The sequence below is a fragment of the Mirounga leonina genome, unplaced genomic scaffold (assembly GCF_011800145.1).
Source record: "Mirounga leonina isolate KUSES-001 unplaced genomic scaffold, KU_Mleo_1.0 Mir_166, whole genome shotgun sequence".
Classification (NCBI taxonomy): Eukaryota; Metazoa; Chordata; class Mammalia; order Carnivora; family Phocidae; genus Mirounga; species Mirounga leonina.
The window spans coordinates 30721778-30739595 of NW_023270418.1; the positions used below are offsets into that span (position 1 = coordinate 30721778).

Below are 17818 nucleotides of genomic sequence, written 5' to 3' on the forward strand. Positions count from 1 at the left end.
GGCAGGTGTCGGGAGGCTCAGCCTTCATCAGAGCAGCTGGGCTTCTGTTTTAGACATTTGCCCAAAGACCACCAACCACCAGCTGGAAGACCTCTGGTCAAGCTTCCATGGTGGCCCTCCCCGGGGACAGGGGGGACCTGGGCCCAGGTGGGGAGGTCATATGCTGTGGCAACAGGGGCCAGGACACCCGCATGCAAGCTTAAGGACCAGGAGCCGAGGGTCAGCTGAACAGAAGAGGTGTAGCCAGCAAAGGACACTGGGTGCCTGAGAAAAGGGGGACCAGGACTCTGGGTTCCAGGGGGTGGTATGGAGGAAGGAGGTCGCCTGAGGCAGGGCTACTGCCCACCCCCCAAAGCTGAGCCATCCTGAGTTCCCCCTGTTGCTGTCTTTCAAGGAGCTCTGAAGTGACCTTTTGAGAGGGACGGTGGTCAGATTATAGGCCAGCTTTGGCTAGGGGCTGCCAGCCTAGAGCAGGGGCCTCTGGGAACTGTAGTCCTGGGCCCACAGTGGAGGAATAGACAAGCATCCCCCACCGACTCATAGTACTGGCCAGTGGTATTAGGTCTCCCTGTGCTGCAGCTTCCAGGTGACCGGAGACCTCCTCCCCCTCGTTCCTCCCACCTGGGGCCACATACGGGACCGGAATTCAGTGGGCCAGGGATCACACGTGACCTCACCCGTAAACTGGAAGCCTCTGCGCCCAGAACTTGACACCACTCACTCGTCTTCACGGCCGGGCAGCTACGGGACTGTCCCCAGCCCACTGCTCATGCCCTGGCCCCAGCACTGATTTGCTGTGCGACCTTTAGCTGGTTGCTTTACTTTTCTGAGCCGTTGAATTCCTTCATCCAATTTAGTCTCAAATGAGAATATAAATTCCTGCCTCCTCCAGCTGCTGCCTCCTACTCCTGTGGAGGCAGCTTTGGATCCTGCTTTGTTCTTTGAGCAAAAGGAGCCCAGGGCTTTGTGCTATTTCAAAGGATGCCTGGGCCTCCCAGGGCAGTGGGCTGGTGGAGAGGGGCTGGGTGTTCTGCTCTGAGGGCCAAGGAAGCAGGTCAGAGGCCTGGACAGCTGCAGGGTGCTACTGAGAGCCTGGTTTGGGGGAAGGCCGAGCTGTCTTCAAGGACATTCTGAGCCACAGCAGACCCAGCCCTGGAGGTACAAGCTTAGCGTGAGGTCTAAACTGCGAGTCTTCCAATTCCCGAGCCCTGCTCTCCCCTGCCCCCAAACAGCATTACGGTGTTCATCTCCCATAGCTGCCATGCTTCAAAGTGAGAAAGAAGATCAGGAAACACCCAAATGTGCCTACACAGATGTAGTGGGAATATAGAAATATAGAAATATAGACCGAGGTGGTCTCAAGGTGTCTCTTACATTTCGCGGTATTTTCCAGTTTCTCCTTTTGGTCTTTTTGTATGCTCTAGTTCAATAGGGTGCTTGGTGGCTCCCTGGTCTCTTCTGAGCCCCCATCCGCAAGGCTCCCCGCCAGGGCTGTGCCTCTGCTGGGGTCACCCACCCTCCAAGAACCTGGTCTCCGGACTTGGCTTGCATCTGGGGCTGCTGGGCCTGGACTTGCTCCCAAGAGGCTGCTCTGAGTCAAGCTCAGAAGGCTCCTTGGCGCTTAGTGCTCCCTGGAGAAAGCCACCTGTTATCTGTGCTGTCACCTCACAGCCCTGTTGTGGTGGCGTCCTGGCCACATAGCCCTTCTACTGACCCCTAGTTGCCTACCAGTTAATTTTCCTGCCACTAAGGACCTGCTCCCAAACCATTCCCAAATTCTCATCCGACTCCCCAGATGAATCCAATGCTCTTCCAGCCAGCTGGTTCTGATGCCCCTCTTCTGGGCATCAGCGCTGTGCTCGCCCTACTTCGGGGCTCAAGGCACTTGCTCAACTGGGACTTGGCCTGTTTCTACTAGGAAACAGAAATTCCTTTTTTAAAGTAGGCTCCATGCCCAACGTGGGGCTTGAACTCACAACCCTGAGATCGAGGGTCCCACGCTCTACCGAGCCAGCCAGGCACCCAGAAATTACTTTGATTTCTCCAACTACCTTCCTTGTGCGTCCCTTCCATCTTTGTTGTCTGTGCCCCCCGCTCAAACTGTTTCCAGGCTTTTTCCAGGGGTGACTCCACCCTGAGGCCCCTCCGTTTATTTTGCAAGCCCCAGTCCAGCATGATGAGACCTTGAAGGCTCAAACTGACCCACTTCTTGTGTCCCCATGTCCTCTCCAATCCCTCACTCCCGCGTGCTGCGGGTGCAGATCAATCTGGAACCCTGGAGGCACTTGACTAACTTGAATAACCCAAGGTTGTTTATGTCTGACTAGGTTTCTAACCAGAAATCCTGACTCCTTCCTCAGATCAATCTTGGGTTTCTCCAGAGCCCTAACGCTGACCTTTCCCAACTGGTATTCCTTTCACCACCCAAGCTGGGGCGGGGGCGGGGGCGGGGGGTGAGGGCGGGGAGCCAGTGCTGCCAGGACAGGCAGGAACAGACCTGGTGGAGCTAAGGTTTTTTCCTCCACCCGAGGTAGTCTCAAGGCGGGTGGGAAAGCATTTCTCCTCTCTGTCCACCCTGCCACAAAGGCAGGTGCCCCCTGCGCTTCTGAGGGCCAAGCCTTCCTGCTCTCTCTTCCATCTCAGGGCCTGGAGCTCCTTGGAGAAAGGCCTGAGCCCCATGCCTTAGCTAGCCACTTTGTTACAATCCAAAACCTTAACAATAGCTGACGGCAGGGAGCGGGAGGGAGCTAGCACAGGAACGGAGCTGGCCCCGGGGGAGGGAGACGGAGGAGATAGCTGGGCTGCGGTTAAGTCATTTATTGATTTTATTTCTAAAACCCACATAGCGCCACTTTGCCTCTTCCAGAGCTTCAAAGAGCTAATTAACCGCCCAATGAGCCCACCAGGGAAACCGAGCTTGTGGGGGAAGCAATGAGGTGAAGCCAAGGTCAAAGAGGGTTGCTAGGCCCCAGGCCCTGCCCCCGTTCTGTCAGTTAAGGACAGAGAAAAGATCATCCTTTTAGTCAAGTGAAGTTTCGGTCTTGGTTAGGGAAGCCCACTGCACTTGCCTTGCTTCCGAGGCTCTGTTAACCCTACCGGCCTATAGCCAAGTAGTACAGACATCCCAACCCAGACAGGGGCCCACACAAACCCACTTCTGCTCCCAAGAGCAGTGGTCAGACCCAACTTGAAGGGAGAGGCATCCCCACTGGCAGGTGCTGGGGGCGGCAGGGGCGTGCTATCCCTTAACCTCCCCGAAGGAAGGAAAGGCAGCGGGGAAGGGCAGGCACGCAGGCACGGGGTGGCACGGCAACAGCCGGGCAAGGACCTCAGACCTCGTGGAGCCCGGATGTGGATCTTTCGGATGCCACAACCAGCACGGCCCGCTGCCCCAGCCGTGGAAGAAGAAAACCACCTGAGACCCGCCGCGAAGAAGTGCTTACAAAGCACAAGACAGGGCACTTGTTTTTTTGCCCCCAGCCATCCCCAAAGCCTGCAGTGCTGGCAGGCTTCAAGTCACCAGCGGAGAAAGAAAAAGCCACTTGGCGGTTTTAATTTTAGCTGCTCTGTGCCTCGCAGGCAGGATTACTTGGCTTGACCTTTAGTGCCGCCGCCTCCCTAAGCCCAGGGCCTTCCATCAGGTGGCAGCTTCCAGGCAGAGATCGCAACCAGAGCTCAGCAAATGTCGGGGTCCAAGCCCCAGGGAAAGGCCTTCAGAACAACAGGGACCAGGGGACTGAGGGGTGACGGGGGTGGGTGGTGGTGGTGAAGAACCCGGTTCTCAGCTGTGAACCAGTAAACAAAGGGGAGATGGTGGGACCACCCACATACTCCGCTTCCACCAGCAAAGCCACACACAGGGACGCAGGCGGGAGGCTCCCTAATGAAGGTCCCAGGGGTTCCCCAGAGAGAACGGGATGGCTGGGGCCAGGTGCTGAATGTGGGCAGGTGAGGTAACTTTGGAGCTGCTGCTAAGTACAGGGGGTTCGATGAGAAAAGAAAAACGAAGAAACAGACCCAGAAAACCACACTGCTCTTTTATTCAATGGAACATCCCCCTTTTAACGCAGTGTTGAATCATACACCGAAAAAAAAGCCCAGAGAAATTTCTGCAGATAAACCAGTGAAGAGAACGCGCATTATACATTATTGTCAACATAATCACTCCATGAAGAGGGAAAGGGAGAAAAAAGTAGAACGAAAAACAAGGGGCTTAAACCCCTAGACACTGCAAAACATTCAGACGTTTGGGATTAAAATAAAATTTGAAAGGAAACCTTCCAGGAAGGAGAGGAACAAATGGAATCTGAGGCAGCTCAGGTGCTCAGGGAGCAAGGAAAGGACTCTCCAGGGTGGCAGACAAGACCAAGGTAGCTTGGGTGGCCCCACCTACCACTGGCAGGGGTGCCAGGATGGGTGTTGGCCCAGAACCTGGAAATTAACCCACTACTCTACTAAGGTGACAAAAACAAAATGTCACACTACAAAAAACAAACAAAAAAACTGGGGTGGTCATGGCAACCTTGAAAATCTTAGAACCAAAAGGAACCCCCCCTTCCAAATAGCCTGACATTAATGGCCAAAGCTTGCACCTAAAACCATTTGCTCCCTCCTCTCCTTGGGAAGAGAAGAACAAGGAATGGAGAAAAAGGAAAGGAGTCTAATTGCAGCAGAAGATCGGGGAAGAGCATCTCCTTGGACGGAGTCTGAAGAAAGGAAGAGATACGGAAATAACAAAGGAAAAAGAAAAAATTAATAAAAATTTCACGATATGGAGCCAGCGTGTTCCGATTCCGTCCACAAAAATAACTCAGGCTGCTTTGCCGAACCATCCTGTCCACCAGGGGCGCTGCTGAGGCTGTCTGCCTGGAAGGGTCACCAATGGGCGCGGAAAGTCCTCACTCTCATGGCTCGGGCCATCGCCGCCGCGGGGAGGGATCCTGGCGGCCCGGTTTGGGGAGAGGCAAAGGGAGTTGGGTGAGGAGAGAAAGAAGACAAAGAAGACACTCGATGCTACGGGGCGCCAGGAGAGCCCAAGCTGGCGCCCCTACTACCACCTGCCCGTTCCCAAGCGAGTCCTCAGTCGCTTGGCCCAGCCCGGTGCGTGCACACACACACATGCGTGCACACAAATCACATGCGTGCATCCCAATGTCTGGCTCCATATGGTGAGGTTCGGCGTGTGTTTAAACGAGACCAATTCTCTCTCTATATAATATATATTTTCTTAAAAAAACCGAGTCTAGTTCTGTGGTGGAGGCGGTGGGGGAGCTGGAGGCATCCCGAAGGGCGGCATGCCCGCCACCCCCATGCCCATCATGGTGACAAAGTTAGAAGGGTCCATGGGAGGCGGAGGAGGAGGGGGCGGGGCATACATCATGCCGGCGGAACCAGGCGGCGGAGGCGGCGGAGGGGGAGGGGCCCCGGGCGGCAGAGGCGGCTGGACCCCGGGGGGCAGGGGCACCATAGTGGGGTTGCCTTGCATCTGAGGGGCTCCTGGAGAAGCTGCGGCAGCCGCCTGCTGCTGTTGCCATGGCGGGATGGACCCTGTGCCAGCGCTCGTGGTGGTAGTCGTCGTATCTGGGGTGGTAAAGAAGCCCAAGGTCACACGCGCGGGGGCACACCGCGGCTCTCTGCGGCTGCTGCCTTGGGATGGGGGGGCGAGGGGCGCCTGCTCCTTGCTTGGCATGCGGTACGGTGGTGGGGGGCGGGCGGGCGGGGCTGTCCTGGTGATGGGGAGTGGAGGGGTGGGCAGGACTACCCTGGGGTCAGCCTCGAGGTCTCTGGGCTTAGCAGAGCAAGCCCTTTGTCACCAGTGCCCCTGGAAGGGCTGAGGAGAAGGTACCAGACACAGGAACCGGCTCTGACATCCCTCCGCCCATCCGCCGCCACCACCGAACGGCACATTCAACCTCAAGGCCACAGCTACTCTCCCCACAGCCCGGTCCCATCCCTGCCGTCTCTCAGGCCCCAATCACGTCCCTTGCGCAGCATGCAAGCACCCTCCCCACCCGGGCCTTACACACAGACTCGGGCCAGCCAGCAGCCGGCAGCTCACACAGCCCAGCCAGTGAGAGCCTGGATTTCTGGCACCCTACCTACGATGGCAGGTTCCCTCCAGGTCCCCCAAAACCGCTCCCCAGACACAACCACGCCAAACATCAGCTCTCTTCCCCAAGACCCCCAGGGGCCATGAGGCCCTTTCTGCCTGCACCCCCAGCAGAGAGCAGCGTCTCCTCCCTGGGTGTCTGCCCGCCTCTGTGAGCCGTGAGCTTCTCCTGCTCTCAGCCCCACCTCCCCATCCCACCCACCCCCACAAGCCCCAAAGAGTCCACTCACTTTGCTGCCATGGCAAGGGGGTACTGGAAGCCATACTGCTGCTGGGCGGAGGGGGTGGCGGAGGCTGCTGCTGCTGCTGCTGCCATGGGGGAAGAGGGCCAGAGGGAGGGGGCGGGGGCTGCCCACTGGGCGGCGGCGGCGGCGGCGGCATCATGCCCATAGGCGGCGGCGGCATCATACCTGCAGGGAGGCGGAGGCGAGGGTGAGGCCTCGGGGGAGGAGAGGGCCTCGGGACGGAGACCCCGCTCCCAGGCCCAGGGCATACCCCAGAGCGAGCAGACGACGGGCCGCATTACCTTTTCCTTGATGCAGGCGATAGACCCCAGAGCCCACAGGCGTACTTCCCAGGTACTGATCTTGATGGAAGGAAAGAGCAGGGACTTAGCAGGACATTTGAACTGGCCAGGGAAGATGCCCCCACCCACAGCTTATTTGGTTCACACAGCTTGCAACCACTACCCCTGTAAGAACCGTTCGGGAACCTTGCCTTGAAGACGCAAAGTCTGTGTCTACCCCACACACAAACCACTTCCTAAACCAGGATAAAGTCTTGCTCCTTCTGGAGCCCCAGCCTTGGCAGGAGACCCGATGCAATACCCAGCCACTTTGAGAGCTGCTTCCGGTTCGCAGCAACCTGACGTCACCCTTGCTTATCCCAAAGCCCCAAGGTTTCTGGTCTGACACTTACTTACCCATTGGAGGAGGGCCATGATGCCCAGGTGGGTGGGGGCCCTGGTTCATCGGTGGTGGTGGCGGCTGCATCCAAGGGGGTGGGGGTCCGTTAGGGTTGTGCTGCATGGGATGTCCACCATGCCCACCTGTCAGGCTGGGTAATGGGTGTGGGAAGCTGTGGGGGCCACCTCCAGGCCCACCAGGACCACCTCCGTGCATGCCATGGTAGGGCCGACTCTCTGAAGGGCCAGAATTCATCCAGGGTGGGCGGCTCTGGGTGGTGGACATGAGAGACTACGTGAGAGCATTTCCCGCCAACGTCCCTGCCTGCTCCCCCTGGTGGCAACACTGTTCTTTCGGCTATGCCAAGAGGACCAGAAAACACACAAGGACAGGATCTTCCTAAAGTGAAAGATCCCCGAACATCCTGACACCCGGAAGAACAATGTTGCCAGCCATGTCTGTCACCGCGCTCTACCCAAAGCACCTGGCCACAGCCCTCAGTCTCTGAGGAAGAGAATGGGGGCGGCCAGACCACAAGCAGCAGCCCCTGAAACTCACCGGTGGAGGTGGGTTGTTGGCAGGAGCAGCAGGCCGAGGTGCACTGGCCAGGGGTGTGGTGGCGGGCCCCGAGGTGGAGCCCACAGATGCCGGCACTGGCGCTTCGCCCAGTTCAGCCATGAGAGACAAATATTCCTTATCCATCCGTGCTTTATCCTGAGCTGACTGGGGGTCACCAGGCCTGAAGGCAGGATAAGAAACACAGAGAAAGAAAAAAAGAAGAGGAAAAAAACTCATTAACAAGGAAAGTTCTATCCTGTAGAAGAACTGACATAGAATTCTTTGAAGAATTCAATCATCCTTTCTAACCGTTCCTCAAAATAGTCTCATCAAGTCCTCAGTTCTGCGCCCAGCTCTGCATCTGGGAGACCACGCGGATTTCTGCCACAACAGAAAAGATCGAGAGCACCCAGGCAGCCACACGAGCTAGGAAAGCACAGGCTCTTCCGGAGAGCAAACCTTCATCAAATCCTACATTCCCAGTTTGAGGGAAGGAAGGTCTATGCAGGACTAGAGCACCTGCCAGGTTTTCCAAAGGAGAACAAAGTAGAAAAACGTTGCTATCAAGTGCGGTTCAAAACTGGCCAAAAATCCAGATGGCTTCTGAAACCGATCCTAAGCAGCAAAAGGTAGTTAATACTGGGCCACAGTGGAAACATTTACACTCAGGATGGAAATTTCTAGTTTTCCTGAATTCAAGATGAGCCACAAAACACAGGTGTTCGCACAAGCTGCCTCTCATCATCCTGGGCTTTACCATCACACCATTACAGACCACATTCACAGAAAGGAAGCTCCTCTAGAGCCCAAAGGTTAACAGCAACCAACCAACACGCTCAAGAAATGTCTTGAATGCCACGGCTACAAAGAAGCCATGATCCCAGGCCCTCACCTTTGGAATTTGCAATCGGAAGCGATGTGTCCAGCCCCACCACACTTGGTACACACTGTGGTATTGGTAATGCTGCGTGTCTCTGAGCTCTGCCAGGGTCTTAAGATCCTGTTGAGGAAGAAGGGGGAAAAAAAAGAGTCATGTCAAGGGCTACGGCCAAGCTTCCTACTTCCACAGGTTCTTCAGGTTTGTACACTCTCTCCACTCTAAACGGATCACACACCTGTTATCATCTTCCCGAAGGGTCCCATTCAAGCGAGCCAACTCCCGAAGCTGCATCTTCCGTAGATCATTCTGGTCCTCAGGGGTCTCAATACCCTGCTTCAGGATGTTTCTTATCTAGTGGAGATGCAAGGGGCACAATTACATAAAGCGCTGGGGCCACCACTAGATTTCTAGCAAGAGGCTTCCTTTCTGGCTCCCTCACCTGTTCCACAGCTTTCTTCACATTCTCCATGGTGTTGGCGGTAACTAGGGCATGAAGTGGCTCATCTTCTCCAGGGAGCATCTGGCCATCTTTGCGGCCAACTTTCCCTTCTTTAACAGACCCTTTCCCCCGGATCATAATCTTGGCATTACACTCCTTCTCTATGTTCTTCAAGGTGTTCCCTCTATCAGGGGCAGAAAAAGTTGAATTGTTAGATTTGACAGGCAAGTTCCCATGCCAGAGGGGACAGAGTGGGCGGATCACACCGGCAGGAAACCATGAGTGCAGAGTTGGATTTTCCCACCAAGAGCTCCATGATCTCTTTTAAGTTAAAGGCAGCCACACCAAATCTGTAAGATTTGAGTTCTCTGCAGTAAAACGGGGTTGAAGAGATTTTCTCACAGCAAAGTGTGAACTCCACCAAAAACAGGAAGGGAAGCCATCAATGGCACCCAGCTGGGCCTAAGACCGATACAGCCTACAGTTTCTTAACAATCATGTATCCCACAGGGTAGCAGTTACTCACCTGGGCCCAATCAGCAGCCCCACAAAGTTGATTTCTGGATACTCGTCTTGTGGAATCATTACTTTATCGCTCACCCGTGTTGCTGGAGGTCTAAAAAAGAAAAGACCCATAGACTCTGCATGTTTCTGAGAGAGAACACAACCCACAGCTTTTAGAACTAACCTTGCTACCATGTATTAACTATACATGATTTGAGGACAAGTGGTGTGACGTTAGTACCAAAATAGTTCCACCAGATCACACGTGATCTGTACATGTCCTTGGCCTGGACAACCTAGCCCCTCTGCTTACTTGTAATCTGCAGGTGGCTTGAAATCAGGGTTGAGGGCAACCATCTCCGTGATGAGGTTATGCCGCTCCTCTTCAAGCTTTTTGCGGGTGCGGAACTCGCGGGTGTTAAGCCGCTTCCCCTCGCTATTGTAGATGGGCTCAGGGGAAGGGGACCTGTGGGAAACAGATCACTGTTACTGCTCTGCCTTCACTCTTTCTCATCCCACATGGGCTAAAATTAGTCTTCCCCAGCCCCTCTGCCTCTCAGACCCTAACACAACACTCTTCGGAGGAACCGACCGTAACGTGTGCTACTCAAGATCGTGTGGAATGGGGAGATGAAAGCTGGCTTAGCATTAGGGGGACTGGGGTGTGTGTGAGAAAGAAAAAAAAGGTCTTGCTTCTAAATGGTGAGAAGAAAAAAGTCTGTCCTTCTGGGGGAAAATCTTTGGACTGTAAATGGCAAGGACAGTATCATCCTCTGGAGTCTTCTTGCCAAATATGGATTTTCCATTTTAAAAAATTGTACATTATTACAACTTGATGAACCACGGAAACCCAAAAGTTTAGGTAAATTGTGAACTCTTGCAGAGCTCGTGCCCTATCAGGAAGAGTGTCTGCACCCCTGCCACATAGGAAGTATGAGCTCTTTAACCCAATGCAACTGGGACTCAAGGCTGCTGCAGCTACTTGGCCCCACAATGGAGAGAGATGGTTCAAGGCTTCGTCTCTGCTTTTCCTTCAATGGCCTGGCTGGCTGTGTCCAAGGCCCAGGAGTCAACCTGTTTTCTGGCTGTTCGAGGTTGGGGAGTCTGGGTAGAGAAAAACGTTAACGTGCTAAAGCAGCTTCTGCTAGAGGCTGCAAATGCAGATTTGGTCAAGTACTTGTCTAGGGTCTGGACCTGCAAACGGCAAGGGGAAAACCTAGGATTCTCCACCAGAGTTTACAAGTCCAGAAAGCAGATTTTCTCTCTCTCATTTTTTTAAGGAGTAAAATGCTGTTGCTACAAGTAAAAAATAGTAATGATAAAATGGTCAGTTTACCACAGCTGGATTTTGCGGTAATAAAAAAGAGAAGTTACACTCCTAGAATTCTGAGTTGAGATTACAAAAAGGACCATAGCTTGATATTCTGAATGAAAATTTAGTAGCAGCTGCAAGAAGGGAAGAGACCATGTGTATCAGGTTATTAAAAAAAACATCCTGAAAGTAGTCAAGACTCCTATACCCTTGGTTTAGTTGAGAGAACCTTGCCTAGTTGGAGAGCAAGGACTGAACTCGGCTGCTCCCACTGTCTTCAGCCTAAAGGGAACCATGTCATACCACGTTACACACACGATGGAATAAAAGGTCAGGTTTGTTCATGGCTAATGACGGCTAAATGACACCTCCGTTTCTAGCATTTATATAAACTGTTAACACAATCCAATAATAATGAACAAAAGCAAATATACCCCAGCTCATTAGACTATCATCTTATACATTTAAGTCTACAAGAGATTTTTAAAACGTTTTTAACTGTGCAACTTAAGCAACATCAAAATAGCATAGTGGCTTAATATTGAAAATACACCTTCTTAGGAAATAACCTCAGTAAGGTAAGAAACTCATGCAGTTCCCTCCAACCTGGGCTCAAAAGCAAAACCAGTCAGGCATTAGGCCCTCTTTCAAACTGAATACAAGGGAGAAAAAAACTGCTCTGGTTTTATTTCTAATGTGCTTGACGTTTCTAATTCCCACCCCGTAGCTGTCTAGAATTAGGCATTTCTGGCTAATCAACAGAACAAGGTTTACCAGTACCAAATTGGTCATTTAAAAGCCTCAACAGTTTAATCTCTTCCCAAATTGTGGATGTGAAAAGGCAAAAGCTAATATTCTAGAGGTTATATTGGCCCAATTTCTTCACTTCAAAGAGGCATCATATAGATCAACTAAACTCTAATCCCATTTCTCCAGGAAGCAAAGGTTTGTTAAAAATTCAACCTTTTGAGGAATTGCCTGGTAACCTGTTAGACGTATTATTAAAGGGAAAAAGGCCAAAAAAGCACTCAACAGTTGTGGTCTACAACCTACAATGCAAATCTTAAAAAAAAAAAAAAAAAAAATATATATATATATATATATAAAACATAACACAACCCTCCAACCAAAATCTACAGGTAAAAAAATAATAAATTTCATTAAGTAAAATTAAAGAGCCCAAATGGAGAGATTAAGTTAATTTGTTCCCTGGCAAAGGGCAGCAGAAAGATGCATAAGTGAGTGGCTTCTAAAATCACTACATCATCTTCCTGATTTAACAAGCCATTAATCGGGTAATAAAAGCTAAAAACACTACTTTTTAAAGTGAAGTGTTTTCAACTATGCCGCATGCACTAAGAGCAATTTCACAGAGAGGGAGGCATATTGCCCTTCTATTAAATGGACCAGATTTAGCTGTTTGAAGTTCAACCAGCCAATAAAATTCCTGGTTAAAAAGTTAATTTCCCTCAGACTTTTTACTTTTCAAAGGTGAGAGAAATTGTAAACTGAAAGAACGTGACTACAGATGTTTGAAGACCACACTCTTAAAAAATAAAGGTGATTTAGGGTTGGTTGCTAGCCTTCCCAAAACAGGCGAGAATATTCTGGACCCTCCCAATACCCCCAGGCAATGGCCAAGGCGGAAAATTCACTGGCAGTGAAGGAAGCTGGTTAGAAATCTCATCTATTTTAAAACCATTTCAAAACCATGAGCAGGAAGACTGCAGCAATGAGCTAACCAGACTGAGCTTCTGGTCTGCTCAAATTCAGTGATGCTCAAAAATATTCTTAATCCCTGCACCATGTACCTGTGAGAAAAGCTCTACACCCTCGGCTTTCAACCAAAGCAGTTACTGAAAAGGCTGGTTAACGGGCCACCTCACTGTCCCTACGGGTGGGTAAATCAGGTTAAAATCTAGGTGCTTACCAATTGGAAACCAGATGTCCATTTTCCTGTAACTTTTTATTCTGCTAGTAATTAAATTTCATTCCAATTTTCTAACTGACGACTGACCATATAGATTGCTAATTAAACTCTAGGCCCCAGAATGGTTAAAGTATTATCACAGTCGTCTTACTAGGATTTCATTGAACTGACACAATATGTTGCCACCAGTAAAACGTATTGAGAAAAAGGTAAAAGCGTTACTGTCAGCTGGTTAAAACTGTTTCCCAACCTGTCCTCAGGGTTAGGGGGGATGCCCAGGTCTCCTGTGCGCAGTTTACGAGTCAGGTCTTCTATCTGCAGTTGCACTGGAAGAAACCAGGTTAGGAAAGAAAAAAAAAGGATGGAAAAAAGACAATGTTACCAAAAAACATCTCAAATCTCAACAACAAGCATGAAGAACTCGGAGACTTTGAAAGGGACGACTGATCAGTGAACACATTGAGGCAAAAACCCCCAACCACCTATCGGCAGAAGTCCATTTACATCTACAGGTATTTTTCACTTCAAAATGGTTAACACTTAAGGAAGCAAACAGTTTGTTGGAAGAGGGGTTAGCAGTATACACTGTTCACTAAGGCTAACATCAAAGCAATTATCAGGTGCTTCACCTCTCCCTCCCCTCCACGGCTTGCTATACAATTGGCACCCAGAACAAACCATGTTATCACCAATACCCTGTTCCCAAACAAATTACTTCGAGGGCAAGACTCTTGAGAGTTTATTTTTCTTCATTAAATATTAAGCATAGCCCAAAATGAAATCCAATTAACATGGGACAAGGAAAAATACCAGTTGAGCAAAGATCATTTTCATTGATACCAGGTTCAAAATTCCTTGAACATGTAAGACATTTAATAACCAATTCAACACCTCATAAAAAGCCTATTATACATACTCTTTCTGTACAACCAGATCCGTACTAATAAGGACCTCCCAATACCTGTTGCTTTTATTCGAGTCTTAGGTAACAATCCATATACCTTAATAAACCAGTAACCGTGAGACGTTAAGAAGTCTGTTCTCAGACTTGCTCCTCAGGAGGGGAGTAAAAGTAGGGGATGTAGAAAATAGAAAGTGTGGGTCAAGGAGAATGTGTGGCCCTCAGACCTTGACAAAATGAGGCTGTACATAAAAAAGAGAGGAAGGTTTCACAGAAGTTCAAGGACTCCAGGGAAATGTTACCCGGGTGACTTCTCAAGATAATGGCAACTGTAGAGCCAAATCACGGTCTTCAGCGTGCTGAAGAACCACCTGTTTCTTACCTTTGCAGCATCTGAAAGTTGTGAGCAGGCATCTCTAATAAGGGCAAGTCTTAGTGGGTTGGGTTAAAGTCGAGCTGGTTCCAAAACAGGATTAATGCATGTCTAACCCAAGATACCCTTCTACTTTTAAATACACCCCACAGGGCTATACCACATACCCATTCCAACTCCAAAGAACTGAAAACCCACATTCCTATCAAGAGAGGATACTGCGGGCATTGTACAAAGCAGTGTGTACCCTGAGAGACAGAAGATGAATTAAGATACATAGATCCCTAAGCTCTTCTACGCCAGAAAATTTCGGACTTGACAGTCAAGTATCTAGCTCAAGAACTCAAGGTGAAAGTCAGCTTCATGGAGGCAGGCAGCCCTCCTAACTGAACTGTAGGGGTGTGGGGTCTGACCTGAGGAAAACTGGCACTTAAATCAAAAGTCTGTGATCTTTCTTAGAGCTGAGATCTACACTGGCCTCTGCTTTGGCTCTATCCACTTTTGATTAGAGCTATAAATACCCTCAGGGCTCAGTGCATTAACTCCCTGCACAGGAAGAGAACTGGAGATGTAGAGAATAAGTCTGTTTTCCCCCCCTTTCTAAGTCTGCTTGTGTCCTTGGAATGTCATTCCACTAAGGACATTTCCACAAGGTTGTAAAGACCCAGGCCAATCTAATGAGACAAGCAGGTGGGTGGAAGTAAATTGGAACAGTGGGGAAAGAAGAAATATTAGTACCGTGAAAACAAGGTAACAATTCCAACACCTCAAAACTCTCAGCAGTTAAAAAACATAAGATATAATGATCCTCAAGAATAACACATGCCAGCCCTGAAGCTTTTGATCTGTGAAGGATACAGCCTCATAGGCCTAGACGGCCTCTGCCCTAATTTACTCCAAAGGGGATGTTTATTTGGTTAGTAGGAAATGTTCATCAAGTGAACTTTTTGGAGACAGCTGCAGATACATGAATAAAGGTAAAACTCGCATTCAAAACCTTATATTTAAAAAAAGGTAATTTTGAGGTTAACTTCATTTACACTGTGGACAATTATTGTTAATTCTTGAAATTTCCCAACAGATAAGATCTTTTATCCTACCACCTCATTCCATATCCAAGTAGTACCCCTTTCCCAGCAGAGTTCTTTGATAGTAAATAGTAAAAGAGCCCTCGTTTTAAGACAGCTCTCCAAAGACCAAACCAGAAAAGATGCTGAAGGAAAGGTTAAATTCAACAAAATGGTAAAAAGGGGTGCACACTGTTCAACACTTTCAGGACCACTCTTTGATTAAACTGAGTTTTTCTTTTCAGAAAGTACCTATAAAAATAAAAGACATTTGAAGGGGAGGGAGGAATATGAAATGGTGAAAGGCCATGCTGTGAAAAAGGTACTTAGTTTATAATACTTGCAGTGTTCTCCACTGGGGCCGTGTCCAGAGAGGCAGAAGACACTCACCTCACCAACTGGCAATGAACAGCAGCTGAAAAGGGTGGGGTGGGGTGCTGGACTGGGGACTACCCTCACTCCTAAGTGGGTCCCTCTACCTTCCTGGCACTCATGGAGAACACTGCTGTTACGAACAGACCAAAACAAGGAGCTTCAAATGCAGGACTTGCAGAGTAAAAACTGATGGGTTATGTCAAAGTCATGAAAGTACACCTGACCGTACCTCATCTCAAAAGAACAAGACTTTAAGGTCTCAAACTTATGACACATAAAATGTTGCTCAGAATAAATCATATCAATCTGACAACGTATTTGGATGCAGAACGTGTATTTACCTATATAAGCTCTTTCTTGTTCCCGAGTAAGTCCAGGGGGGATGACTGTAGGCATTCCCGGAATCACCGTCTTCTGTTCCATCGTATCTTGGTTCCAGCGGCTCCTCTTCCGCTTCTTACTTGGAAAGTCTGAAGGCAGATAAAGTCCATCAAATGCAAATATAAACCAGCAAGCTAATTACCAACAGGCAGTTCAGGATACTTATGATATTAGACACAACCTCGGCAAACTGGGAAACTGAGAACTTGACCTAAGATATATAGAGCAAAAAAATGAACACAAACCCGAGAATTCAGAGACACATGGCCACCACAAGGGTACCTAGCTCTGGATCCGAAAAAGTAACATTTCACATTTATAATACGTATCCAGAAAAACTGTGAAGTATGTAAACAAGCAAACACATCTTTCAGATATGCAACAACAACCATGAATGTTTTAAAGGCCCCAGGGGAGACAAGGTATACTGAATAATCATACCTTGGTAAAGCAAGATTGGGGAAACTGCTGATTCTTCTCACCTCCACTCCCCACCAATCACCTTTCTAAACGGGCCGAACACAACCAAACCTATGATTTACTAAGTGAAAAAGCCCAGTTCTTCAACAAGATCACGTTTTTTCTTCAGAAATTTAGCCAAGATAAGCATTCCATCTTCCCGGCCAACTAGACACTTAACATCTGAACTCCTAGAGGACGTATCAAAGTCCGACCAAAAAAAAAAAAAAAAAAAAAGCTATACAACAGCAGCCAAATCCTCCTCCTCTGATACAGAGGCATAAACTCCATACACATTGGTACACACAAGTCAGTTCTACTTCCCAGGGGGAAACCCCAACAACTAAGGGGAGGCATATCTGACTTCCCTAAGATAAATGGAAATTAGGAAAAAACTCCTTCCCCCGAAAAGTGCATCAGACCCAATCACATTCTAAGGATTTTCGACCTCTTTCTTTCACTGGAGTGAAAACCTTGCCCTACTATAGAAATAAAAGCTACTCTTGCTACTTTTCTGCCTTTTGGACTTCTCTAGAACCAGGAAGGAGGTGCTCCACATTACCAGTTGACCATTTCACGCCCCCCTGACATGCACACCCACCACTCCGTCCACCAAATCAACCTACTCGACACCGCTCTCCTATACCAGAGTCTAGAATACAACACAGACCGCCCCCCCACCAGATTATAGTCGGGCCACAAAGCCCGGCCGCCACACTGCGCCTGCGCACAGCAACCCTCCGCTCTCCACCCCCCACCCCTTCCAGCGCGCGTGCGCACTCGGGGCCCGAGAACCGGGCCGCGCGCCCCGTGGCGCCTCCGCCCGGGGCCTCCCCGTGCGCGCGCGCGCCCCTGCCGCGTGCAGCCGCCGTCGCCGCCGCCGCGCGCCCCTCAGGCGGCCGGGCCCGTCCGCGCGACGCCTCTCGCGCTCTCTCGGCCCGACTCACCTCCTCCGCCGCCGGCCGGGCCCGGCTGCTGGTCCTGACGGGGCGGCTGGGGTGGCGGCGGCTGCGGCGGCGACACGCGCTGGTAGAGCGGCGGCGGAGGGGGAGGCTGCGGCGGCGGGTACGAGGAGCCCGGGGAGGGCGGCGGCGGCGGCGGCTGCTGGGGAGGCGGGGGCGGCGGCGGGGGCGGCGGCGGCAGCGCCGCGAAGGGGAAGGCCGCGGTCAGGGCCCCCACCGAGCCCACGGGCGGGGGCGGCGGCGGCCCGGGCACCAGCAGCCCCGCCCCAGGCCCGGGAGCAGGCGGTGGCCCCGGCTCGAAGCCCCCTTTGGGCCCGGAAAGGGGGGGGGAGGCCGGGGGGGCCCAGCTTACCCAGCGGCGTGGCGTTCGCTCCGGTCGCCATGGCGCCCCCGGGGACCGGCACCGGCGGCTCCTTTTAGGCGGCGGTGGCGGCTTCTTCTTCGCGAACCTTCCGGGGGGAGGGGACCCGACTGCGCTGCCCCGGAGCGCGTCCTCTCACGCGGCGGGCGGCGGCGGCGCGAGACGCACAAAGAGGGAGGAGAGAGGGCGCCGCGGGGGCGGGCCGGGGGCGACGGGTCCGAGGCCTGGATTGGGCCGAGCCGAGGCAAGGGGTTGGAATCGGCGGCCTCCAATTGGTGGAGCCTTAGCCCTCCTCGACGCAC

At 51.2% G+C, this 17818-nt stretch overlaps 1 protein-coding gene across 1 annotated transcript; it reads right to left on the reverse strand.

Annotated features, from left to right (window-relative positions):
- Positions 1 to 4016: 4016 nt before the first annotated feature.
- On the reverse strand, positions 4017 to 17538 carry SF1 (splicing factor 1). Its single transcript, XM_035013161.1, is given in 14 exon segments — positions 4017 to 5580; positions 6340 to 6519; positions 6636 to 6695; positions 7032 to 7305; positions 7573 to 7753; positions 8465 to 8572; positions 8688 to 8803; positions 8892 to 9075; positions 9418 to 9507; positions 9709 to 9861; positions 12888 to 12963; positions 15695 to 15823; positions 17141 to 17483; positions 17485 to 17538. Coding segments are annotated over 14 exon segments (2286 nt in total). The 3' UTR covers positions 4017 to 5242.
- Positions 17539 to 17818: the final 280 nt, after the last annotated feature.